This window comes from Cydia splendana, chromosome 25 (genome assembly GCF_910591565.1).
Source record: "Cydia splendana chromosome 25, ilCydSple1.2, whole genome shotgun sequence".
NCBI lineage: Eukaryota > Metazoa > Arthropoda > Insecta > Lepidoptera > Tortricidae > Cydia > Cydia splendana.
In genome coordinates, this window is record NC_085984.1 from 150,071 (window position 1) to 177,282 (window position 27,212).

A 27,212-nucleotide genomic window follows, 5' to 3' on the forward strand; every position below is an offset into this window, starting at 1 on the left:
ATTTTGGGATAAAAACTATCCTATATTCTTCCCCGGGACTCGAACTATCTGTATACCAAATTTCATCTAAATCGGTTCAGCGGTTATTGACAGCCCCCCCCCCCCCCCCCCCCTAAAATGTACATTAAAAATCTAAATGACTCCACTTTATCATGACATCATGAAGGCCTAATTGATATACAGATAAAATTAAAAACATTAATAGCAAAATAGGTTTATTTATTTATTTTATTATGAAAGAAAGTTTATAATTTAAAATAACGCATTATAAATAAATTTATTAGGGCTAAACTAATTTATAAATATAGCTAATTCAGTAGGTAAGGTACGTAACGTGTGTCACGCTCGGCTGTCCGCAACCACACACCACGCATTTTTCTACCGTTCTAGAGATTTACAATTCACCTGGATTGTTCTGCACTAATAAGATAAGTAATAATTTCTCCCCGAAAGTCAGACAATCTTGCTTGACCCTTTGAACACCACGCCCCACGCCCACGCCTACCGTATGTATGTGGCGCGACATCGTGGGCTGTCGGAATACTATGCGTTGATATTGGCTGGGCTGTAGCTGCATGCGCGCGTCAGATGACGTCTTTGAACGCCACGCCCACGCCTACCGTATGTACGAGTATGTTGCGCGTCATCGGGTCTGTCGGAATACTATGCGTTGATATTGGCTGGGCTGTAGCTGCAAGCGCGCGTCAGATGACGTCTTTGAACGCCACGCCCACGCCTACCGTATGTATGTGGCGCGTCATCGTGGGCTGTCGGAATACTATGCGTTGATATTGGCTGGGCTGTAGCTGCATGCGCGCGTCAGATGACGTCTTTGAACGCCACGCCCACGCCTACCGTATGTATGTGGCGCGTCATCGTGGGCTGTCGGAATACTATGCGTCGATATTTGCTGGGCTGTAGCTGCATGCGCGCGTCAGATTACGTCTTTGAACGCCACGCCTACCGTATGTATGTGGCGCGTTATCGTGGGCTGTCGGAATACTATGAGTTGATATTGGCTGGGCTGTAGCTGCATGCGCGCGTCAGATGACGTCTTTGCCGGGCAAAGGGGTAACTTAATGTCAGACTTTATTATACAGGGTGGCCAACTTGGAGGTGTACAACTTCTTTTTGTCGCCATTTTGTTTTAGCGGCAAATATGACAGTTGTTGCATGAAAATTACTTTGTGTAGATACGGCAAATTTGTTATGGAGCGTTCTACGACTGAACAACGTGTTTTAATTATGTTCTTAGAAACATTAAAAAGAACGTTTCCCGGTCAATTCATTTCGAGAAACGGCCCCCAAGATCGCCTGATCTAACAGCTCCTGACTTTTTTTCTGTGGGGCTATCTAAAGGGACATGTCTATGCTAACAGGCCAATGAACCTTCAGCAATTAAAACAAAATATTCGAGACACAGTCACTGAGATAACGCAGGAAATGTGATGAAAAACGCGATGAAAGGGTTCACATCTGCCATGCTGCTAGAGGTGGACGACTGTAGGTGTGTTCGGCGCTCGCTATAGTGACCGTGAGCCGGTCTCGTCGTCGGACGCGCTTTCCGACTCCGACTCTGCTCCGGCCATCCTGCAACACATGAAAAATGTTTTATTGCGATTCTACATACAATATGTACGAGTATACGGGTTATATTTAAAATAAAATGCATCATTACACAACATGCGCGAAAAATATAGACCGCGGTATTTGACAAAGATAAAATGAATATTTGATTGATCTGAAAATTGGATTTTATCCCCCCATCAAACCGCAAAAATTTCGCAAAATTGTACTGACATAACAACAGTCACCGTATCCAAGCTATGTGAAAAATACCTATTACACATAACCCTTCATATCAAGCTTCGATATAATGTACCTAACAGTCGAAAATTACCGGTTCCATCGTCATCTGAACCTTTTTGCAAAATCAAACACTAACATTTCGGTCCGGGCCGTTCTAATTCTAAGTTAAGAGTGTTCCAAGAGTTGTAACTCACTTCATCCGCCGCCAGCTGAGCAGCTCATCCCCCAGATTGAAGGTCATGTTGCTCTTGACGCGCAGCCGCAGCGGCTTGCCCCTGCCGGCGTCGGGCGCGTCGGGGCCTCTCGTGTCGGGCACATCGCGGCCGCGCGTGTCGGGGCCTCTCGTGTCGGGCACGTCGCGGCCGCGCGTGTCGGGGCCTCTCGTGTCGGGCACGTCGCGGCCGCGCGTGTCGGGGCCTCTCGTGTCGGGCACGTCGCGGCCGCGCGTGTCGGGGTCTCTCGTGTCGGGCGCGTCGCGGCCGTGCAAGACGGCGCCGTCCGGCCCCCGCCCACGCCCCGGCGGCGATGGAGTCGGCTGTGAAGTGTTTCTTGTTATAATATGCTTCCACACCTACTTGAATTAACCCATTTTCCGAATCTAGCCCGGGGTGGTGATGTCATAATATTTCCTTTATTCTCAAAAATGTTACTTGGTAAACAAACTAACATTATACGGTGTTTTTTTAAAGACCGTTAATTTCAAGGGTGCATTCCTAAGCTTACATTAAGCAACTTTTCCGAAGAAACCGGTCCATCATAACCTGCCTAGCCAGGTCGGAGACGCGGCGGTCCTTCTGCGGGTCCTTGGACCCTTGGGGAGTGCCTGCAAGGTCAACATGCAGTAAGTACCTGGTGCGTGGGCTCGTCGTAGTCCATCATAACCTGCCTCGCCAGGTCAGAGACTAGGCGGTCCCTCTGCGGGTCCTTGTTGGACCCTTGGGGAGTGCCTGCAAGGTCAACATGCAGTAAGTACCTGGTGCGTGGGCTCGTCGTAGTCCATCATAACCTGCCTCGCCAGGTCAGGGCGGTCCTTCTGCGGGTCCTTGTTGGACCCTTGGGGAGTGCCTGCAAGGTCAACATGCAGTAAGTACCTGGTGCGTGGGCTCGTCGTAGTCTATCATAACCTGCCTCGCCAGCTCGGAGACGCGGCGTTCCTTCTGCGGGTCCTTGTTGGACCCTTGGGGGGTGCCTGCAAGGTCAACATGCAGTAAGTACCTGGTGCGTGGGCTCGTCGTAGTCCATCATAACCTGCCTCGCCAGCTCGGAGACGCGGCGTTCCTTCTGCGGGTCCTTGTTGGACCCTTGGGGAGTGCCTGCAAGGTCAACATGCAGTAAGTACCTGGTGCGTGGGCTCGTCGTAGTCTATCATAACCTGCCTCGCCAGCTCGGAGACGCGGCGTTCCTTCTGCGGGTCCTTGTTGGACCCTTGGGGGGTGCCTGCAAGGTCAACATGCAGTAAGTACCTGGTGCGTGGGCTCGTCGTAGTCCATCATAACCTGCCTCACCAGCTCGGAGACGCGGCGTTCCTTCTGCAGACCCTTGGGGAGTGCCTGCAAGGTCAACATGCAGTAAGTACCTGGTGCGTGGGCTCGTTGTAGTCCATCATAACCTGTAGTAGAAGAGCGGGCCGCAAAATTTCTAACCGACTTGATACCACGATGAAATGCACAATGGTTTCCCATAAAAGTGATGCTAAGTCCGAATTCGATAGTCTGCCACGGCGGAACTTGCCGAAAGTACGAAAAAGAAGGCCACTTCCGGTGCGAAAAAAGGGGCTGATTTAACCCATCTGATACAGAAATAATAGTTATGGCAGCAGTTAGAAATTTACATGTAGACACAGAAAAGCGAAATCTGCCAGTATTTATATATTTACGCTCTCAAAGGTGGCCACCGGGACCCCTAATTTAACCCATCTGATACCACCATGAAACCAATTCCAGTCGGTAGATATGAACCCTCATGTCAGGAATATACAGGGTGACCAATCCAAATGGGTCAGTATGGAGAAGTCGGAAACTATGAGAGATAGCGAAATCTGTTCTTAGGAACCATGGCTTCGATTTTAGATTTAATAATAATGGCATTAAATTTTTTTTAAATCTATCATACATAACCGGGATTCGAACCTGGTCAATATTCTTGTTGTTTGTTTATATGGCAACTTTTAAACGATGCGTGATAGGTGGGGGGTGCTCGACCAAATATCATAGAGGGCCCCGAGACAAAACAAACTACATAAAAAAAATCAAAATGGCCGATTTTTTTTTAATTTTAGGAAAAGTGTTGGGTCGTGTTTAAGCTCCAACTTCCCCCTTTCGTGTGACGCGAGGCCGAGGCCGAGCAATCGAAGGCCCAGCTCCGCGTAGGGCCGAAAGCCCGAAGCGTCACACGAAAGGGGGAAGTTGGAGCTTAAACACGACCCAACACTTTTCCTATTGGGAGTCGCGTTTTGGGAGTCGGGGTGGAGGCTCCGGGCCTTCGGCCCTCCGCCGGGGTCGATCTTCGGCCTCCCGGCCTGAAACTCGCCCTTCGGGCTCGCTTAACCTACTTGGAAATTTGACTTTGCCCGTGTCCGCCGCCATTTTGGATTTTGCCAAAAATTTTTTTTGACGTGGTAATCTTGGGCCCCCAGGCTCACCGCATGCCAAATCTCAGCGCGCTCGGACCAACTTGAAAAAAAAAGTCGGCCATTTTGATTTTTTTTAATGTAGTTTGTTTTGTCTCGGGGCCCTCCATGATATTTGGTCGAGCACCCCCCACCTATCACGCATCGTTTAAAAGTTGCCATACAAACAAACAACAAGAATATTGACCAGGTTCGAATCCCGGTTATGTATGATAGATTAAAAAAAAATTGAATGCCATTATTATTAAATCTAAAATCGAAGCCATGGTTCCTAAGAACAGATTTCGCTATCTCTTATAATTTCTGACTTCTCCATACTGACCCATTTGGATTGATCACCCTGTATAAGTCTGCCAAGGCTTTTCCTGCCGAAACACCTTGGCAGACGAGATTATGTAAGCAAGGTCGCCATGGGTTACCCTACACTAACCCATCTGATACCACCATGAAGCCAATTCCAGTCGGTAGGTATGAACCCCCAGTTTAGGAATATATAAGTCTGCCAAGGTTTTTCCTGCCGAAACACCTTGGCAGACGAGATTATAAGCAAGATGACCATCGGTTACCGTACACTAACCCATCTGATACCGCCATGAAAATGTAAGGTAAGCATGTAAGGTAGCAATAAGTCGTCGTTCCAAAAGTTAAATAATATCCAGATCACAATGCAAAATAAATCCGTAAATCAGGCCAAGTCGTTAGAAAATTCAATAACAAAGAAGTAAGATACGCGTGTATGCCAAGAAAAACAGTGAACGAGTAAAATAATACTGAAACCGTCAATCATTCAACCGTCATTATTTTGTCAAATGTAGGGTAGATTTTTATTTATGAACAGTCCAAAACGACCAGTTATAATTTTCCGAAGTTTAAATAATGTTTAAAAAATGGTGCGAAAGAATGAAAAAGGTTTAAAAAAAGGAAATAAAACGATTAATCTGAGTTCACATATTTATTTAAATTTAAAATTGTCAAACTACCGCGTAGTGTATACAACCGCGTTGGCAGGTACAGACCGTGAGTCGGGTAGTGTGTAGCGGCTTTATATCAATCACCAACTTTAGTCACAACACTACCCATCATAGCCAAAAATCCAATATTTCAATTTGAATATAATTGCTTAACTTTCCGCCCAAATGTAATTTTAGATTTTAATATCAATAAAAATGATCTAGGAGCTAATATTAAATTAAACAAAGAATTAGAAAAATGGCCAGATTACTTACCAATCTACACAGATGCATCAAAATTGAACCTCAATAGCTGTGTGGGAGCAGCAATCTGGATCCCTAGATACCGCATTCTTTTATCATATAAATGTCCTTCACAGTCCTCCGTCTTCACTGGGGAATCAATTGCCTTAATGGAAGCAGTTGCATATGTTGAGTCTCACAAAATTCCCAAAGTTATCATTTTCTCTGATGCCAAAAGCTGCCTCCAAGCCCTATCTGGTAACCAGCTCAAAATGAAAATGATTTCCCCATTCATCCTGAAACTTAAACAATTACTGTACAGATGTGAAGAAATAGGCTTACAGGTAACATTAGTATGGATTCCGGGTCACTGTGGGATTAACGGCAATGAGGATGCTGACATGTGGGCCAAGCAGGCCACTCTCAATGGATCGGAGACTCACAACATGGTACTCGCATCTGACTTAATGATTAAAGCTCGCCGTGACTTAAGAGACGATTGGCAACAATTATGGGATTCCTCTAGACGACATGTAGGAAAACACTACGGAAATATACAGCCAATTATACCTCATAAACCATGGTTCTTCCGTTTTCGCTCTGCATGTAAATGGGCCACGTCTACACTTTGCCGGCTTCGTTTGGGTCACGTATGCACTCCTGTATTCCTCGCAAAAATTAGGGTGCGGGATAGCTCTTTATGCGAGTGCGGTCTTGACGAAGGAACGACGGAACACATTTTCTTTTCTTGCAACAGACTTAACCACTCTTTATATGATGTTTTACCGAAAAATATTCCGCGGCCTATCAATTTTCAAACGCTTCTGGTTCTCATGGATCCTCCCATCACTGGAATTATTCTTAAACACATACAAGAAAATAATATAAAACTTTAACGGCTTTACTTGCTCTACTCTTTCTATAATACTTGTCATCTTATATCTATTGTCCATCTCTTATTTTTCTCCTTATGTTGGCATGCTGCCTAACTGTCAAAACTATCGCCTTTCCCGCTCTTTTTCTAATAAACTGTACATATGTCATGTGTTGTCTGTGATGTCCATAACAATAAATGTTTTTGTTTTAGGTTCCCAGCACAATTCCTATCACCATATCAAAATTATTCACCGAACATTCTTATCGTGCGTAGTACGTCTTAAAACGTCGTCATTGGCAAAATCCCTCCTGCCAATACACACAAGAGGGGAAAGCCATAAAAAAAAAAAAAAAAAAAAATTACATTCTATACATCTCGTTTGCACTAATATGCGAGTACGAGCGAGATGCATAGAAAGTAAGTTACTTAGACGCGAGCGTATCTGTCAATGTCAAAACTGGTGGTAGTGCTTCAGGGCCTAATAACCTAACTTATGAAACAATTTTAAACTTTTAATGAAATATCCAAGATACAGTTATACATTATTGTATTTTACGGTAACGACCGCTTTAATAGTGTACAGTGTATGTGTTTCAATGGTGTTTGATGAGATGATGTGAAAATTCAAGGAGAAACAGTGACAAAACAAAGTTACGTCTTTTGTTTACATAGTTCGCAAGTTCTATTGAAATGGATTTTAAGATATGGTATTGTAATCAACAACTGTAAATGTTTTTTTTACATCGGTTAGTGGCAAATACTGTATAGTTTATCTTTATTTTAAAACGAAAAATGTCAAATGCATGGTTTCGTTCATGTTTTCTCCACTGTACACAGAATAAGTAATGATGTTACTATATCTCATATGTTCAGAATATTACTTGAATAAACTTATCCTATATAAAATGTGTGTTTTTATATTTCTAAACCCAGTTTCTAAGTAGATTGCACATACATTAAAGTCACATTAAAATTCCATTGTGCAAAATAGAGATTTCAACATTTAACTTTGCAAAAGTAGGTATGTAATTGAAATATTCTAAAAGTAATAAAAAATAGATTAGGTCGATTCGAACTACGATGACATTAAGTTGGGTCCAAGGCAAGGTTGCAAGGCTCCAACAAGGGAAAAAAAGGTGGAGGGAGTGTTGGTCTGGCTTAGTGAGCCAGAACTCACCCACTAATCCCTACTACTGCCGTAAGCAGGTAATGAATGCCTAATGTATATTTTGTATATTAATAATTTATAAATATATTTTATTACAACATAATCATATACAAATATATTATAAGCATAAAGTAATAAATAAGCCTACAGTAATTACGTATACGGGTCCCACGGATGCGGATGTTGCTTACATAATCTCGTCTGTCAAGGAGTTTCGGCAGGAAAGGCCTTGGCAGACTTAAAAATTTCCGAAATGAGGGTTCATAGCTACCGACTGGAATTGGTTTCATGGCGATATCAGATGGGTTAGTGTACGGTAACCGATGGTCATCTTGCTTATAATCTCGTCTGCCAAGGTGTTTCGGCAGGAAAAACCTTGGCAGACTTATATATTCCTAAACTGGGGGTTCATACCCACCGACTGGAATTGGTTTCATGGTGGTATCAGATGGGTTAGTGTAGGGTAACCGATGGCGACCTTGCTTACATAATCTCGTCTGCCAAGGTGTTTCGGCAGGAAAAGCCTTGGCAGACTTATATATTCCTGACATGAGGGTTCATATCTACCGACTGGAATTGGTTTCATGGTGGTATCAGATGGGTTAAATTAGGGGTCCCGGTGGCCCGGTTTGAGAGCGTCTGCCAAGCACTTCCGGCAAAATAAATACTGGCAGATTTCGCTTTTCTGTGTCTACATGTAAATTTCTAACTGCTGCCATAACTATTATTTCGGTATCATATGGGTTAAATCAGCCCCTTTTTTCGCACCGGAAGTGGCCTTCTTTTTTGTACTTTCGGCAAGTTCCGCCGTGGCAGACTATCGAATTCGGACTTAGCATCACTTTTATGGGAAACCATTGTGCATTTCATCGTGGTATCAAGTCGGTTAGAAATTTTGCGGCCCGCTCTTCTACTACTGCCTCGCCAGCTCGGAGACGCGGCGTTCCTTCTGCGGGTCTTTGTTGGACCCTTGGGGGGTGCCTGCAAGGTCAACATGCAGTAAGTACCTGGTGCGTGGGCTCGTCGTAGTCCATCATAACCTGCCTCGCCAGCTCGGAGACGCGGCGTTCCTTCTGCGGACCCTTGGGGAGCGCCTGCAAGGTCAACATGCAGTAAGTACCTGTTGCGTGGGCTCGTCGTAGTCCATCATAACCTACCTCGTCAGGTCGGAGAGACGGCGGTCCTTCTGCGGGTCCTTGTTGGACCCTTAGGGAGTGTCTGCAAGGTCAACATGCAGTAAGTACCTGTTGCGTGGGCTCGTCGTAGTCCATCATAACCTGCCTCGCCAGCTCGGAGACGCGGCGGTCCTTCTGTGGGTCCTTGTTGGACCCTTGGGGAGTGCCTGCAAGGTCAACATGCAGTAAGTACCTGTTGCGAGGGCTCGTCGTAGTCCATCATAACCTGCCTCGTCAGCTCGGTGACGCGGCGGTCCTTCTGCGGGTCCTTGTTGGACCCTTGGGGAGTGCCTGCAAGGTCAACATGCAGTAAGTACCTGTTGCGAGGGCTCGTCGTAGTCCATCATAACCTGCCTCGTCAGCTCGGTGACGCGCGGGTCCCTGGGCCGGTTATCCTCCCACACGTCGTTGAAGACCAGTTTGTCCACTGCGTCGTGGGGATCGTTCGAGAGGTGCTTCCTGTAAAACATTCGATGGAAACGTAACCGGAAAGGTAACGACTACTTCTAACCTTCATATAATAAGAATACATTGAGTTTGGAAACTTAAACCGTCAGCAACAAGTTGAATTTTCTTTGTTCGACGTTCCATTCTCGCTCCAGAGCGTTAATGAATTTAGAAGCAATAGTTTAGGTATTTAAAGCGCAAATCATTAAATCAACCGTCCCCTATTTCCGTAGTCGTAAAAGTATGTTTAGGGTTCTCTGTGATAACTCTTAGTTTGCTGCTTAGCTCAGATACCCTTGATAGTGGAACGCCGATAAAATTATATCGATAAAATTTAGAAAGAACTCGACGAGAAGCTATGGGAGCGATCATCTCTACCCTTGAATACGTCGTAGAAGACTCTTAGACTAGGACAGTCTCACCTTGTGTCCACCACCCCATCAGGCGGGGGCACGTCACTACATGTCCGGCGTAAGCCTCGCGCGGCCTCCACGGGTCCCACCTGTCCTTTAGGATGCAACCAGGGAAGCATAAGTCTAGGACAGCCTTACCTAGTGTCACCACCACATCAGGCGCAGGCACATCAACTACCAGCCCGGTGTCGGTGTCGCGCGGCCCCCCACGGGTCTCACGGGTCCTTTAGGTTGCAACCAGGGATGTATTAGACTAGGACAGCCTTACCTGGTGTCCACCACCACATCAGGCGAGGCCGCATCAATTACATGTCCGGTGTCATCCTCGCGCGGCCCCCACGGTTCCCACGGGTCCTTCTCCACCGAGTCACGGTCGGCGTCCGCGGCGTGGTGGTCTGAGGAGTGGCGCGAGGGGGGCCACGAGTGGTTCTCTTCCAACGCTTTGCCTTGTTTCTCGCTCAGCATCTGTAGGTAATAAGGAAATGAAATCAAATGTCATTTATTTTCAGGCAACTAAGGCTCATTCACGTGTCCTGTTCATGTATGCTGCAGTATTACCTGTGCCCTGGTCTTCTCCCCGCGCCGCTCCTTGCGCCCCCGCTCCCCAGCGACCTTCTTGTTGTTGCCCCTGTTATTGTTGTTCCTGTGTGTGTTGACACGTGTCGTTTGTGTATGCTGCAGTGTTACCTGTGCCCTGGTCTTCCCCCCGCGCCGCTCCTTGCGCCCCCGAGACCGCGGCGACCTTCTTGTTGTTGCCCCTGTTATTGTTGTCCCTGTGTGTGTTGTCACGTGTCGTTTGTGTATGCTGCAGTCTTACCTGTGCCCTGGTCTTCCCCCCGCGCCGCTCCTTGCGCCTCCGCCCCCCGGCGACCCTCTTGTTGTTGCCCCTGTGTGTGTTGTCACGTGTCGTTTGTGTATGCTGCAGTATTACCTGTGCCCTGGTCTTCCCCCCGCGCCGCTCCTTGCGCCTCCGCTCCTCGGTGACCTTCTTGAACTCGTACACGGCCGCGTGCCGCGCGATGGCCTCCGAGCGCGCCTTGTTATTGTCCTTGTGTGTGCTGTCCCTGTTGTCCGTGTCCCTGTGTGTGTCGTCGATAATGACTTTAGTGTCTTCCTATTTTGCGGTTTATCACTTTTCTTTTATTTCTAAGCATTATGATAAATGTATTATTTACATAATAAACTGAGCAAACCTATCGTCTCTGTCTTCCCGCTTGTCCTTGTCCCTCGCTTTGTCCGTGTGTGTGAGATGGATCTCGACGCTGTCGGGGGACGTGCTGTTAACGTAAAACTCTTGCTCGCTCGAAGGCCACGGGCGGTGCGTCTGAATTATTTAAAACATTACTTACTTTTTTACATATGTCAAAATATTGATAAAAAGCGGATATCCCACGGTTAAACTAATTTTCTTTATTTAAAAACTATAATATAAAAATGCAAAAAGAAGTTCAAATAGTGTTGTCTAACCCACATTGCATATATAAAGGGTTAAAACACCTCATCGATTCTTTCTAGAATAGGGTATTACACTGTATTTAAAATAAATTATTTTACACCATGCATGAAATAAAGCACCAGATAATTATTAGAAAAACACAGATAGGAGTTATTTTTAAACACAAGTTCTATTTAATAAATCGGATAGAAATATATAAAGTAGGTGAGTTGACGGTGACGTCACGATGTAATGTTTCATATAAATTCCATATTAGCAAATCGTTTTGACAGATCTAAAAAAGTAACTGATTTGACTAGTAGGAAAATACCCTATTCTAGTTTTCATTAGTGATGTACCGACTATTGATTTAGCCGATTAGTCGGCCGGCTAGTCGGCCATATCATTAAGTAGTTTTGTCTAAGTTCGGTTCAGATGCTACACTAAAAAAACAATCGTTTTACCCCTTTCGTCGCGCTATTCAGATGCACCTCTTGATGCCTTGTCTTGCCTTGTCCTGTAATGTATTCTTGTCGGGATTGTCATATAAATAAAAATGATCAAAACTATAGATATTTATGTTTTCACTCCAGGACAACTTTGTATGAGTTAGGTATGTTTTTTTAGGTAAAAAAGAATTTAGATGAAAAACAAAACATAGGAATTACAGACTCCTAAAGGGGGCTCTGGGATGAAACGTTATTAGATTTAATTGTAAAAATATATTTCTTAGGCTAGGAGTGAGTTGTCTAAATAAATCAGTCATAATTTTCGAAGGATTTGTGTCTTCAGGGGATTGCCACCCTACCTTTGTAGGCCTTCTTGTTAGGAGGTCATTCGAAGATGACATGCACATTTGATTTGAGGACCCCTCTGGGGACACTCGATCGTATGAGCCCTATTTGTGGTAAGGCCACACATTCGCAATGGTGGTCGGAAAGGTGGAAGCAGCTTGAGTCCTTCGGATGCTCCAGTGAGTGAGTACAAATGAAATTTAGTTGTGATCAACTCCACAATGGCGCGAAACGTTGTGGGTTTGTTCGTAAACAGGTTTTGGTTCTTTGCAGAGTGACTCCTGCTCGAGGGAAGGGAGCGCTCCGCCAGAAGTCCTAACAGCTTTCAGTGCCGTGAGCTAAATTTCCAATTGTTTCATTTCTTCTCTAGCGGCCATTGGGGCGTCGTATGATATATTCGTTTCTCGGTTTACAGTAGCCGGGAAGTTCAAGATTTCATTGTTTTTGAAAGTCGAAATTTCTAGAAGTTTAGAGAAATTAGAACATAGTTTTGGAGACCTCCTGGATCGAGGAATTTAAGCACACCATCTGCCTCTGCCACGTCGTCTTGGTACCACGTGCGCGGCCCTGCATGAGCTCTACGCCTCCGCTCAGCGTCATTTAAATTCACTTTATTTTCTGTGTTAACGTGCTATAGCTTTTCCTTAACAAGCCGGAGCTTTGCAATTTCATTTACACCCTTGTAAAATAGCACGTTTCACTATATATTATAATATTAAGCTATATATTATATATTATTATATTAAGGTTTTTTTTTATATTATACGACGACCGAAAATCCCTAAATAGCAATTTAGGTAAAATAGGTGAAAAGCTTGGATAAATATTTGCTGTTTATTTCTTTTTGCCCTGTTTTTCTGTCCCTTATAAAGTGCCGACTAGTCGGCTATTTTTGCCGACTAGTAGCCGACTAATCGTCGACTACAAATGAGCCCGGATAGTTGGCTTCCCGACTAGTCGGTACATCCCTAGTTTTCATAGTTTAGTCGTGAAATGCAGTGCTTACCTGTCCGTGCGAGTCTGGCTCCTCCTGGGATTCAGCGCCGGAGCGCCCGGCGGCCCGCAGCTTCGCTTCGGTGTGGTTTAAGCCTATACGCAACACGATACATAGGTATGTATAATTTATAAAATGGCAATAATATCTAGGTACTATACTAGAAGCACTTCCTACCGTAGCAACAGTAGAATAGAATAGAATAGAATAGAATAGAATATATTTTATTTGTATTAATTGTACATCGTCATATTCATAAATTATTTACAATTAGGGGAACAAACATATTATTATAATATTAAATGAATGTTACATTTATATACAAGTCAATACGCTTCAATGCAAGTTTCGGCGTTACGCGCTCACACGCGCACTATATATTATTTCGGTACATTTAGTCTATACGCGCCAACACGCGCTTCCTAAAACGAGCTTATAATAGGCGCGTATGGCCTATCCCACAAAACTTACAATTACAATTTTACAAGTGTCAAGTTACAAGTTTGTAATAATACAAATGTGCGTACCACAAAATATACAAGTACTTAACAAATTTGTAGTGGGTCGCTTGTATATTTACAAATCAACAATTCTATAATTATGTAGCTGTCGTGACATACCTTTATTCTTTGTGATATACGCTTTCACAAAAATGACATATTATATTTGTGTAGGTACTGCAGAATTGTAACGAATACATATTTGTAATTATTGTGGTACATTTTTTGTTTACAATTTAACAATTTTGTCGAATTGTACACTTGTAAAGTTTTGTGGCATTGGTCTCCACTGTCGTCGCCGAGCAACAGCGAGTGTTGAAGCCTCTTCTACCGTGTAAGAGCTGGACAGCTATATTAGGTACCTAGTACCATCTCAGTCACTCACCGCCGATAGCCACTTGGTCTCCGGTGTCGTCGCCGAGCAGCAGCGAGTATTGAGGCCTCTTCTACCGTGTAAGAGCTGGACAGCTATATGTATAGGTACCTAGTAGGTACCATCTCACTCACTCGCCGCCGATGGCCACTTGGACTCCGGTGTCATCGCCGAGCAACAGCGAGTGATGTTGAAGCCTCTTCTACCGTGTAAGAGCTGGACAGCTATATGTATAGGTACCTAGTAGGTACCATCTCAGTCACTCACCGCCGATAGCCACTCGGTCTCCGGTGTCGTCGCCGAGCAGCAGCGAGTATTAAGGCCTCTTCTACCGTGTAAGAGCGGGACTGCTATATACCTAGTACAATCTCACTCACTCACCGCCGATAGCCACTTGGTCTCCGGTGTCGTCGCCGAGCAGCAGCGAGTGTTCGGGGCGCTCCTCCGCGCGCTTCTCGAAGTGTTTCTTGTGGTGCCGCTTCTTTGGCTGCAGCACACAATGTCACAGTTGAAATAGGGACATTCATTTGTGCAATAAATATCATATTTAGCATAAGTATTGGCTGTTGTATTTATACATTCTGATATGTATTTTCGCTATATTATGATATATACAATGTAGTATGGACTTGTGAAAGAGGATAAGAGCGACTGATCTTGGTGAACTCTGTTAGTGTCTCTGGTAGTGGGCACAGCGACGTCGTCGTCCAGGTCCGGGTGGTGCGTGCTCAGCGGCGCGAGGGACGCGCTCGTCCACACCGAGTCCGGGATAAGACTGACTGACCTTGGTGAACTCTGTAGTGGGCACAGCGACGTCGTCGTCCAGGTCCGGGTGGAGCGTGCTCAGCGGCGCGGGGGGCGCGCTCGTCCACACCGAGTCCGGGATAAGACCGACTGAGCTTGGTGAACTCTGTAATAGGCACAGCGACGTCGTCGTCCAGGTAGTGCGTGCTCAGCGGCGCGGGGGGCGCGCTCGTCCACACCGAGTCCGGGATAAGACGGACTGACCTTGGTGAACTCTGTAGTGGGCACAGCGACGTCGTCGTCCAGGTCCGGGTGGAGCGTGCTCAGCGGCGCGAGGGGCGCGCTCGTCCACACCGAGTCCGGGATAAGACCGACTGAGCTTGGTGAACTCTGTAGTGGGCACAGCGACGTCGTCGTCCAGGTCCGGGTGGTGCGTGCTCAGCGGCGAGGGGGGCGCGCTCGTCCACACCGAGTCCGAGGTAAGAGCGACTGACCTTGGTGAACTCTGTAGTGGGCACACCGACGTCGTCGTCCAGGTCCGAGTGGAGCGTGCTCAGCGGCGCGGGGGGCTGGCTCGTCAACGGCTTCTACGATATTCAATACAATCTCCATTTACACCAATCTTATATATATACAAACTGAAGGCTAGAGCAGCCCAAATGGTGAAGTACGTCCACCTTACAGAAGACTACAGCTATAAAGCACTGCTATTTGCACTGGCAATTATCTAAAGTCTGATCAGTAATTTAAGATCATTGTCAAGAGGGCGCTGTTATTCTCATGTATACGGTGACAGTTCAGTTTAGTATGAAAATATTAGTTACAGTAAAATTCCGCAACATGGCGCGTGATCATATATTCTTGGTCACTGCCGTTACTGTTCAGGCTTTACTTCAATCATTTTTTTTTTCAGTCCAAAGAGCTTTAGCAGTAGTAGAGCGTGCGATCCGGAGGGTGCGAATAAAACCCGGTTTTTACCAATTAGTTTATCGGAACTTAATGCACGATATATAATTTAATATTTATTACCCATCAGTCGCTTTTCAGTGAAGGAAAACATCGTTAGGAAACCGGACGACCCCCAATAAGGCCTAGTTTCCCGTCTATGTTGTGTTGGAAGGTCAGGAGGCCTACCTAGGCCTTGCCAAGATGACAATCGTACATCGACAAGCGCCAAACGAAAACTCATGACTATTTCCATCCTCCTAACGCCCAGCCATACAAATGAAAAATGCAAAATTTGCCACAGAAATTTGAACCTACAATGTAAGAAATAGAGTTGATTTTGCGTTGTTCAAAAACTGAACGAAACAAAGCAAAAGCTACTCTGTTCCAATCGAATATGATTTAAATTTTATTGAACTGAGTAAGTACTATAGGTGGGACCTTGGGCCTTGGGAGGATATACATTATTTAACTTTTGATTGGTGTTTTGTATCATGGATTGTCATTTTGTGTAGGCGCCCGGTGTGATACGTACTCCGGTGATGGCTTCCGGCGATCCTTTGTCGGGCTCTGTCGAGGTCAGGGCGCGTTCCTTGTGGTGCGGGTGGCCCTTGAGGTCAGTGACCTTGTTCTTCTCGAACACGCGCCCGTTGTTTATCACCTTAGGAAATAACGAGGATTGTTGTTTGTATTGCTCTCAATAACAATGATTGAATGCATACAGTATCATCAAAAGTGGCGGCGCCTCATAAACAAAGATAAGCCGAAACTTATTTTACAGTACATAAGTATGGTCCTATTTTCCCGCACCAGTACGTTAAAATAGAAGCAGCAGGTTTAAAGGGCCATATGTACTGTAAAACGTTGTACGATACACGTGCGAATAGGTAACTCGCAACTCGTGTCGATTTAAAACACTCCCTTCGGTCGTGTTTTAATTTATCGCCACTCGTTTCGAATTTCCTCTTTTCCGCACTTGTATCGTAAATAACTATTTTTTTCATGAGCTAATACCTAGGTGTAGAAAAAATTCTCACCTCTGTGAAAAGTAGGCAAGCCCACTGACGTCGACTGTACTATGATAAATATCTCAATAAACCTTTCTGGAGGTTAATCTATAAATCTTATGAAAGCTAAGTCTAATAGCGTTGAATTACCTACCTAATATTACCGACTTATGCCGTTCGTTTCTTAAATGCTCCTAATATTTGTTTCTGCTTCTACGACTGGGTATCTTCTTCTCAGCATATTTGCGTCCACTGCTGAACACATGCCTCTTTCATTGATTTCCATGTTCTGTATGCGGCGGTTCTATAAGTACACATATATGCCACTCAAGTCGGCCCTGCCTGATAGGTATCAACTAACGCCAAATAATTGCTGCGATTGTTGACGATAGAAAGATATTTTGACTCCTCCGATATTTGCGATCGATATCCATGTTAATCTTGTAAAAATAGCTTGTACCACTCCACTGGGTTGTTATGAATTAATAAATAACGTATTGTGACTTCAAAACTGCCCCCGTATTTTTTTTTTATAAAGTACCTACGTAGGGGAGTGAGAGAGAGATGTTACCCGTATATCCTTATCATTGAGGATGGTGACCAGGTCCCTGACGAAGCTGTTGTTGGGGTACAGCCTGCGGTGCTTGCAGTGTATGTCCATCTCCAGATGTTCCACGCTGCTGTTCCTCAGGGTGCGCTCCACCCTCACGATGAACTTGTTCTTGTGGCTCCGCTGTACGTATATTAGTCGCGGTTATTGAAATGTCATTTTTGAAGGAGCTTAGATGAATAAAGTCCAAGTTAACTTTGCACCGACTTTGACAGAACAAAGCGTGGCAGTGTGTAAAGTGCATGCAGTTAACTTGGTCTGACCACCTGAATCACCTGATATTCGTACTAAATATATTATTTTTAGTAAATGTACTAAGCGTCGTTTGATATTTACCTACTCGTAGTTACACTTTGTTAAAGGAAAACAACGTGAGGGAACCGAACTACTTACCTAATCGAAATAAGACCTAATAGTTCGCTTTAATAAAACCTGATGTGCAGTGGGTGTCATATCATAAAGGTCTATTAGCAAGTGATAAAGGTATCCCAACAAAAACATAAATGTGAAATGAGAGCCAAGTTCAATATTAAGAATACGTGTCGTTGTTGACTCGCTGACAAAAGAATTGAGATCTATATGGATGCCAAGTTCTGTCTTGTGTAGAAAATCCTGAAATTATAAAGGATTTGACTTGGCTAGTTTTTACCAACAAACCAAATTTTAGAAAAGTAGCCTATACGTAAAAACTAGCCAAGACAAATCCTTTATAATTTCAGGATTTTCTACACAAGACAGAACTTGGCATCCATATGTGACGTCCCACGGTCAAAGGTACCTTATGGCGGGTATGGAGTTATGCATACCCCAGTAATCTACAATAAATAAGCTATCGATAACACAAAAGATCAACCTTCTAGGTTACGTAGTTACAGAGATATGATTTTTTGAAAATAATGTTGTGAAATGAGCAACTTTACGATAGAGAAGTTTTAAGTTTAGCCGCCTAAAAAACTATGTTCCTGAAGTAAGTTACATAGTTGACTACAAATAATAATACCTTATATATCTGAGATTAAAAAAATATTGCGACTTGTTCTGTAATGCAAATAGAAACTTTTGATATCAACTGATTTATGTGTATACTAACCAATCTCTTGAAAATAAAGTTTTATTTCATTTTCACGATTGATTGCAATGAGCTCTCAAGATTTAAATTTTATCTATTAGAAAACGACACTGACAGACAGTTTAAGCAAAAAACAATACCGATTTAGAGGTGAAAATGTATTTTCTGACTTTTTCATATAAAATCACAAAATTGAATATTTTTACTTTTAATGTGACACACAATCAATTTTTCTGAGCACATATGAAAGAAATTCTGTCATTCAAATGAAATCAATCCTAAAACCCCAACTAAATACTATATTTAACCCCTTATGCCACTTTAAACTTACATAACAATAACAGTATTTGCTCCATACATTTACGAAAAGGTACCTTATGGAAATAAATCTAATAATACATCACTACAAAATATCAATCATATTACAGTTTATCTTTTATGAATAGAAAATATTAATTTACATTAAACTGCCCCAATTTTAATTAGTTCTTCGTCATAATAATCTTAAAAAAGACCAATAATTTGTATGTAATGAAAAGGTACCTTGTGGTCAAGTTACATGATGAGGCATGATGATGATGGAACAGTTAGGATAAACTAATAATATTTTGGGGTTAAGATGGTATAAATAGTCTATTTCTTATCAATAATATATTTCGGTTGCTATTGAAGATAAGCGGCATTGAGGTTCAATGACCTCAGATATTCCATAAGGTAATGCGTCGGGTATTGGCATTTTTCAGCAAACCAATGGCTGATTTACTGCATGCGACCAAACCAAATGAAGATTATTCTAGTTAAGAAAGACTTGACGAGAGTAACTTTGGTATAATAGCAGTCTACTTGGATTTGTGATGTCGGTCTATGTAAGGTTATAATATTTGCGAGGCGCCCCAACCAGAACTGAAATTATCAAATTAGTTTTGCAGAATGCTAATACAGTTCTCTACCAAACTTCTTTTCCCGTATTGACTAGTTTTTTTGGGAATTTACAATCTTTTTTCCATAAGGTACCTTTTCTACTAAACTCTGAGACGACATTACTAGGCTTATAACTAACTTATAACAAAAATAAAAACAGGTAAACAAACGTTACGCATTAAGGTTTCAGATCACACAATAAAACAAAATTGAGCATTTTTTCACCTCTTTACAAAACATTTCATATCTCCGAAACTAGAAACCCTCATAAGGTACCTTTTCCCGTGGAACGTCACATATAGATCTCAATTCTTTTGTCAGCGAGTCAACAACGACACATATTCTTAATATTGAACTTGGCTCTCATTTCACATTTATGTTTTTGTTGGGATATCATTACTTTTTGTACAGAAATTACTATAGTAGGTATTCATCATAAAAGCAGTTTGCCTAAGCTGAAAAGGAGACCCTCGCTAACGCGCGGTCAATTGTTAAAAAGTTTCAGTTTTCAGTTTTTTTTCTTTTTTATACGCCTAATAGTCTACCTTCATGCCAAATATCAAGTTTCTAAGTGATCTAGAAGTGGGTTAGGTTTTTGGTCTATAAGTATTACCTAATTAATTTTTTTACATCTAAATATCAATAATTTCCCGTTTTCAGATTTTTCCCTCTATACAAACCTAATAGTCTACCTTGATGCCAAATATCAAGTTTCTAAGTCATCTAGAAGTGGGTTAGGTTTTTGGTCTATAAGTATTAATTATTTTTTTTCCATCAAAATATCAATAATTTCCAGTTTTCAGATTTTTCCCTCTATATACACCTAATAGTCTACCTTGATGCCAAATATCAAGTTTCTAAGTGATCTAGAAGAGGGGTTAGGTTTTAGGTCTATAAGTATTAATAATTTTTTTCCATCGAAATATCAATAATTTCCAGTTTTCAGATTTTTTCCTCTATATACACCTAATAGTCTACCTTGGTGCCAAATATCAAGTTTCTAAGTCATCTAGAAGTGGGTTAGGTTTTTGGTCTATAAGTATTAATTATTTTTTTTCCATCGAAATATCAATAATTTCCAGTTTTCAGATTTTTCCCTCTATATACACCTAATAGTCTACCTTGATGCCAAATATCAAGTTTCTAAGTCATCTAGAAGTGGGTTAGGTTTTTGGTCTATAAGTATTAATTATTTTTTTTCCATCAAAATATCAATAATTTCCAGTTTTCAGATTTTTCCCTCTATATACACCTAATAGTCTACCTTGATGCCAAATATCAAGTTTCTAAGTGATCTAGAAGAGGGGTTAGGTTTTAGGTCTATAAGTATTAATAATTTTTTTCCATCGAAATATCAATAATTTCCAGTTTTCAGATTTTTTCCTCTATATAAACCTAATAGTCTACCTTGATGCCAAATATCAAGTTTCTAAGTCATCTAGAAGTGGGTTAGGTTTTTGGTCTATAAGTATTAATTATTTTTTTTCCATCTAAATCTCAATAATTTCCAGTTTTCAGATTTTTCCCTCTATATACACCTAATAGTCTACCTTGATGCCAAATATCAAGTTTCTAAGTCATCTAGAAGTGGGTTAGGTTTTTGGTCTATAAGTATTAATTATTTTTTTTCCATCTAAATCTCAATAATTTCCAGTTTTCAGATTTTTCCCTCTATATACACCTAATAGTCTACCTTGATGCCAAATATCAAGTTTCTAAGTGATCTAGAAGTGGGTTAGGTTTTTGGTCTATAAGTATTAATTATTTTTTTTCCCTCGAAATATCAATAATTTCCAGTTTTCAGATTTTTTCCTCTATATACACCTAATAGTCTACCTTGGTGCCAAATATCAAGTTTCTAAGTGATCTAGAAGTGGGTTAGGTTATTGGTCTATAAGTATTAATTATTTTTTTTCCATCGAAATATCAATAATTTCCACTTTTCAGATTTTTTCCTCTATATACACCTAATAGTCTACCTTGATGCCAAATTTCAAGTTTCTAGGTTATCTGGAAGTGAGTTAGGTTTATGATCTATATGTCAGTCAGTCACAAAAATGCCGGTTTTTAAACGTTAATTTATCAGTAACTGTTTGAGCTACGTTTATGAAATTTTGTATTTTGGACAAGCTGAGGGGCTTGAATACATGTGCCAAATTTCATTAGTGTAGGTTAAGTAGGTTTCAAGTTGTGAAGGGGTCAAAAGTAGCTCGAAATGGTTCGTGTAATATTACACACGGTTGCTGCGTCGCCAGTTCCTTTTTCTTTGAACTTGGCTGGACACGCTACCGCGTGTCTAGATTGAATAATTTTACGGTTTATACTCACTTAGTCTAAGTCACTCGCACGACATGTTTCGGAGAGGCAAGAGCCTCTACCATCAGTTTTGACATTGACATAACGCTCACGTATACGTAATTTACTTTCTGTATATCTCGCTTGCACTAATGTGCGAGTACGAGCAAGCATAGAAAGTAAGTTATGTAGACGTGAGCGTATATGTCAATGTAAAATCTGATGGTAGACGTATAGGTCTCCTTTCTCAAGCACTAACAGCGCGAGCAGCGTTCACGATGGCCGTGTATCGCGTACACGATAAAGGTAATATTGGTCCAGGGCATTGAAGTCATCAGCTTACTCAGTTTATAATGTTAATCGTTGAGAATTCTTCTCTCTTCTATGCCAGGAAATGATAATCGTACACATTTCTATACAGTAGAGAATCACTTAAGCCAAAAAATCAAAAATCCAATCTGTAGTGAATCTATCTGGTAGAGAAAGATACCCCTTCTTGTAATTAAAACTAAACGCCGTGCTTTCGTGTGCCAAAACCATAAACGCAAATGTGACAAAAACTAGCAAAACTTACCTGTCCGTATTCATACACGTCGGGAGAAGTCTGCAATCTTCGTATAGTGACCCAGAGAAGAGTGCAAAAAGTTAATACGTAGTAAAAACTAAGTTCCTTCCATTAATTTGGTTGAAAAATTCCATTCCTTTAACCTTTTAGCCGCCACGTCAATCAAGTCAAGTAATATATAGTGGCATCAACGCCAAGCCACAAATTGCTGGTAAACAACTTATATAACATATCAAGTCGTGGCGTGTCGCGCACGCAATATACTGACTTTAATATAAAGTTTATTGGCGGCGAAAAAGTGAAATATTAGTGTGTTTCTAAAACAATATGTGCATTCAAGGTTTGGTAATAAAAAGCCAAGATATTTAGCACCTTTTATTTCGTAACTAGAACACAGCAGCCGTAAAATAAATCAGCTACATCATAGGAAGACACTTATATGCATGTATATGTATGTATGAATAGTCAACGGCGTACAGAACTCGAAATCATAAGTTTCATATTAGGTACAGTCTGCACACGAGTCCCAAACACGAAAGTGTGAACTTCCGCTAACTTTTATATCTTCCGATCAAAAATGTACGAAGTTCGTGGACAGACTGTAGGTAGGTATACCTACATCAACGGTGTAGCTTCTTCTGTCAATACGAGTAACTGTTCGTTTAGGAGTAGGTACTAAAATATTTGTAGTCAGTCGGGGTAAGTGCTCATTTTCAAAAATACAGCTGTAAGCAATGGGCTAACAATACTATGGACCTTGTTGTCTGAAAATAAACGCTTTTTTTTTTTTTTTTGACCAAGTGCTCTCTCTAAATTATGGGTGTATTTTAGAAAAGTCACATTTGTTTCGTGGGGGCACTAACTCAGACTGATTATAATACGTTTTATTAATTGAGTAAATTTAAATATTCTTACAGACCTTATAGCAAAACATTTTAAAGAAAAATCGTCGCATTGAGCTGAAGATATCATCGTATTTTTGTATAATACTTACTCAAAAAATACTAATATTGTTTCACAGGTTCTATAAGAAAAACGTTATCATCGACCACGAATACACACGAATGTAAAGGAAAATCGAAAAAAAAAACCATCACATGTAACCAGAATGGAAAACGAATAAGACGTAGTAGTGTATAGAAGTTGAGACAAAAGAATTATGAGTCGAAACAACGATGATACCATCTTACCTGTAGCCTGTAGGTATCTGTCACTACCAATACAATTAATAAATTAAGTATTAAATAAATGCCGTCACATAACACGGGCTAAAACCTGATGGGACGCTGTATCGCCCAGAGAGATCAAATTATATCATACCACTAGTCATTTCTACTAAAAGCAAATTTAAGTACAAATCATTTGCTATTTTCTAAGTATAGGGAGCGTCCATGAACTGCAGGAGGAAGACCAGGAGCCCCCTTTTATTGGCGCTAAGTGTAAATGTCAAGTTTAATTTTTCGATTTAGGCCACAAGATGGCAGACCCTACAATACGCAAGGGAGCGGGCGTGCACTGTAGGGGGCAGCACTTGTTTTAAGTTTTCAATTGAGGCCCAAAGCTGACAGACCTTTATATTTTCTAACAGTCAGTGTGGAAATAATAACGCACCGCAACTGTGGACGGTCGGTGCTACACTAGCGCTGGCGTTGAGATCGGTTTAACATCAAATTGAATGTCAGAGCCGCTGGGTCCCTACATCGTGAGTTATAAAAGCAATTCGCTATCTATACTCGTACATATACATGTATAGAGCCATCGGATTACAAAAGGTGATCTACAAAGTATTAGTTATTTATGCTCACCTCAATATTAAAATTATACATCTCACTAGTCAAGATTGAAATAAAATCACTCGTGTCCTTATTTTTAGTCAAAATGGGTGACAAAATGGAACATTTGCAAAATGAGTAGGGGGCTATTCATAAATTACGTCATTTCAAGGGGGGGTCTGGACATCGGATGATTGTAACATGACGTAGGAGGAACCGGGGTCATTCGAAGCATAACAAAAATAGATGACGTAATAGGGTATTTTCCTACTAGTCAAATCAGTTACTTTTTTAGAACTGTCAAAACGATTTTCTAATATGGAATTTATATGAAACATTACATCGTGACGTCACGGTCAACTCGCCTACTTTTTATACTTCTATCCGATTTATTAAATAGAACTTGTGTTTAAAAATAACTCCTATCTGTGTTTTTCTAATATCTATCTGGTGCTTTATTTCATGCACGGTGTAAAATAATTTATTTTAAATACAGTATAATACCCTATTTATGAACAGCCCCTAGGTACATAGTGAATAAAACAGTTCATTAAGAAGTTAAAAGAAGATTAAGAAGTTAGAGCCGTAATACTAAAGAAACCTATTCCTGGATTTTATTTACAACAAAAATCATTAATTTTGCAAAAGTGACGAGTGTTTATAAAATTAAATTGTCATTAAAATTATTAATTTTATTATTCGTTTCCGATAATCTTACCATTAATAATGTATTTCGTTACTTAGAAAAACATACTGGACGACATGTTAAATTAATGGTAAACAAATAGAAAACTTAAAATCTGTAATTAATTACAATTTAATTCTGGACAATTTTTTTTAGAGATACAAATATCAATTTTCTTTAAACAGTGTAATCAGTGTGAAGCGATCCCATCGGTACTCACCCAAAAATAAATCGTTTAACATCCAGAATTAGAAATAGTAAAAGCGTAAAAAAAATTATGCGTATTTGCATTAAAAAAAAAACACTATTAAAAATACCTAAATAAAAATAATGATAAGTTATGAATAGTTCCAAATGTATACGGCACCCGTCACGGAATCCACGCAGACTGCAGTTTGCCTACTCTTTCTAATTCTGTATGCGAGTGTCAACATATGACATAACAAATATAACTTTCGCGTTTTGAACACAATACTAAATCATAATTAGTGACGAAAACCCGTTACAAATGATGATTGAATATGTGCTCATGCATGATAATTGATATCCCATCACTTGTGCAATAAACCTCACACTTGTGCTTCCCTCGTCAAGTCGACCACCACTCTCCCATCAGATCAGACCTTCTGTTTCCTCTTGGTGCGGCGGCGACGCTTGACGCGCGGCGCGGGAGGGGGGGACGCCTCCCCCTCCTCCGCCGACTCGGCCAGGAGCGAGCGAGACTTGCGGCTGCTGTGAAAACACTATAAAGTAACGACGAACAATTGCCTTCTCTTTTTCTTATCTCTATCACCTAATATCGCTGTCCCGCTCGCACACATTGACCGCCGGCTTCACAGCAATGTAATTAGGTGATAGAAATAGAAAAAGGCGGGTCAAAGTACGAAATTCTTCGATTTAGCGTCCTGACCTGACTTTAAAATAAACAATATACTCGTTTGGTGTGCCCGCCCGCCGCCCGGTCGCTATAGATATAGTTACATCAAATATAAACAGGCGTTTTTTAGCAATTTTAAGCGCTTTTTATATAAGTTGTTAACTAATTATTTAAAAAGTGTCCATTCACTCTAAGGCCGTTAGCAAAGGAAAGATATGTAAAGTTAATGTTAACAATATTAGAGAAAATGCTTTATCATGCCATCTTTGAAAATTCTTGCAATTACTTAGCTTCGAAACACTTTAACTGTAGTTAATATTTTTACACACAACATGACAAATACCATATCTTAGGTAACATATGTGAAATGGAACACTATTTACTGCTGTTCTATTGACACTTACCTATGTGCCTTTTTTATTTTGCTAAGATGCTGCTCTAACTCTGCAGGCAGTACTCCAGCTGCAACGAAAACAAGTCTATAAATGTGTATTTACAGAGATCGGTATGTGTTTACACGTGTATGCTTCTGTATTTATACAAGGTGAGGTGGCTTCCTGCCTTCTAACAAAAAAATTTAAAGTATCTATCTTAAATTCTAGTCACTTCAAGTCCTGACTCATCGAAAGCATTCGACACGGTAATATCTATTAAAATGCATAAATAAGATCTCATTCTAACAGCTACTCGCAACAAAAGTTTTAAAACGCATTAAAGACCTCAAATAACATCAAAAACAATCACCCGAATAAAGTTTTAATGATTATTAGAAAAATAGTATGAGAAGTGCCACAGGGTCCTCCACGAGAACCTACACTATACACTTACGACGTGAATCCTCTCCATCATAATCGAACGCCCACCTCTGCGAGGGCGCGTCGTCCGAGACGCACGGGCGCGCGCGCGCGTCGTCGCCGGCGCGGGCGCCGCGCGCGTCCACGCACAGCCCGCTGTCCACGTGCTGTAGCTGCCCCGTGGCGGCTATGTGCCGCCATCGCTATACAGAACAGTACTTTACTACGAAGGCTATATATACGACATCACGACATAGTAAGTAAGGAAGTAAGTAAACACTTTATTGTACGAAACGAAAGGAATAATGGTGTATCACTGCACCTTATAAAACAAAGTCCTCGCCGTGTCTGTCTCTTTGTGTTTTTGTTTATATGTTCGCGATAAACTCCAAAACTACTGAACGGATTTTCATGCGGTTTTCACCTATCGATAAAGTGATTCTTGAGGAAGGTTTAGGTGTATGATTTGTTAACCCGTCGGGTCGCTACTGTAATATAAAGACCCGAGCGAAGTAAGGCCATTTTGTGAAGTAAGGCCATGTTGTAAACGTCAAACGTATAACACCACTCTTTTTGCGTCGAGGCTCAAAATAATTTATTAATTGAACAAGATGTAAGATATATATAATTACCATTTTGTTATGAGCAGGTTTGTCCCGGCAGCCGACCATGACGACGACCCGCGCGGCGCTCTCGTCCTCCCCCGAGAGGTGCGCGTCCCTGCGGGAACATACCGTACCTACAATACAACGGTTCAACTAGTCTACGCTCTATCTATACTGTTCCTCTGCTGCCTTCACCTTCACTGGGTGATACTGATATCGCTCATTTTGCACTCTCTTGAATACCTAGTACAAACTGACGGAGCATCAATATAAAACTCATATTTATACAATACAATACAAATAATCTAATCGTTGTCTAATTGTTTGCGTGTATAGACCGCCTGCAAGTAACTTTGATTTGTTTGAAGCATCGATTGAAGAGGTATTATCGCGTGCGACTCGATGTGTGAAACCTGTAATAGTTGGTGGTGATTTTAATGTCGACCTTTTAAAAAATACAACTGATCGAGTGATCGCAATAAGTGAATTAATTTATTTAAATGCTACAACCTGCTC

General features: G+C 41.6%; 1 protein-coding gene across 7 annotated transcripts in view; it reads right to left on the bottom strand.

The window, feature by feature from the left end:
* Positions 1-208: 208 nt before the first annotated feature.
* The window catches only part of LOC134802907 (uncharacterized), a 69,119-nt gene continuing 42,115 nt past the window's right edge, over positions 209-27,212 (bottom strand). For all 7 annotated transcript variants that reach the window (XM_063775631.1, XM_063775629.1, XM_063775626.1 and 4 more), the window contains 15 exons: positions 26,724-26,811; positions 26,126-26,294; positions 25,702-25,759; positions 25,044-25,152; positions 17,075-17,236; positions 16,032-16,157; positions 15,046-15,138; positions 14,189-14,294; positions 12,947-13,029; positions 10,905-11,035; positions 10,643-10,790; positions 9,980-10,176; positions 9,169-9,310; positions 2,004-2,344; positions 209-1,590 (listed from right to left, as the gene is read on the bottom strand). In XM_063775631.1, the coding sequence (XP_063631701.1) occupies positions 1,524-1,590; positions 2,004-2,344; positions 9,169-9,310; positions 9,980-10,176; positions 10,643-10,790; positions 10,905-11,035; positions 12,947-13,029; positions 14,189-14,294; positions 15,046-15,138; positions 16,032-16,157; positions 17,075-17,236; positions 25,044-25,152; positions 25,702-25,759; positions 26,126-26,294; positions 26,724-26,811 (2,020 nt within the window). In that variant the 3' untranslated portion in view covers positions 209-1,523. The remainder of the gene's footprint in view (positions 1,591-2,003; positions 2,345-9,168; positions 9,311-9,979; positions 10,177-10,642; positions 10,791-10,904; positions 11,036-12,946; positions 13,030-14,188; positions 14,295-15,045; positions 15,139-16,031; positions 16,158-17,074; positions 17,237-25,043; positions 25,153-25,701; positions 25,760-26,125; positions 26,295-26,723; positions 26,812-27,212) is intronic.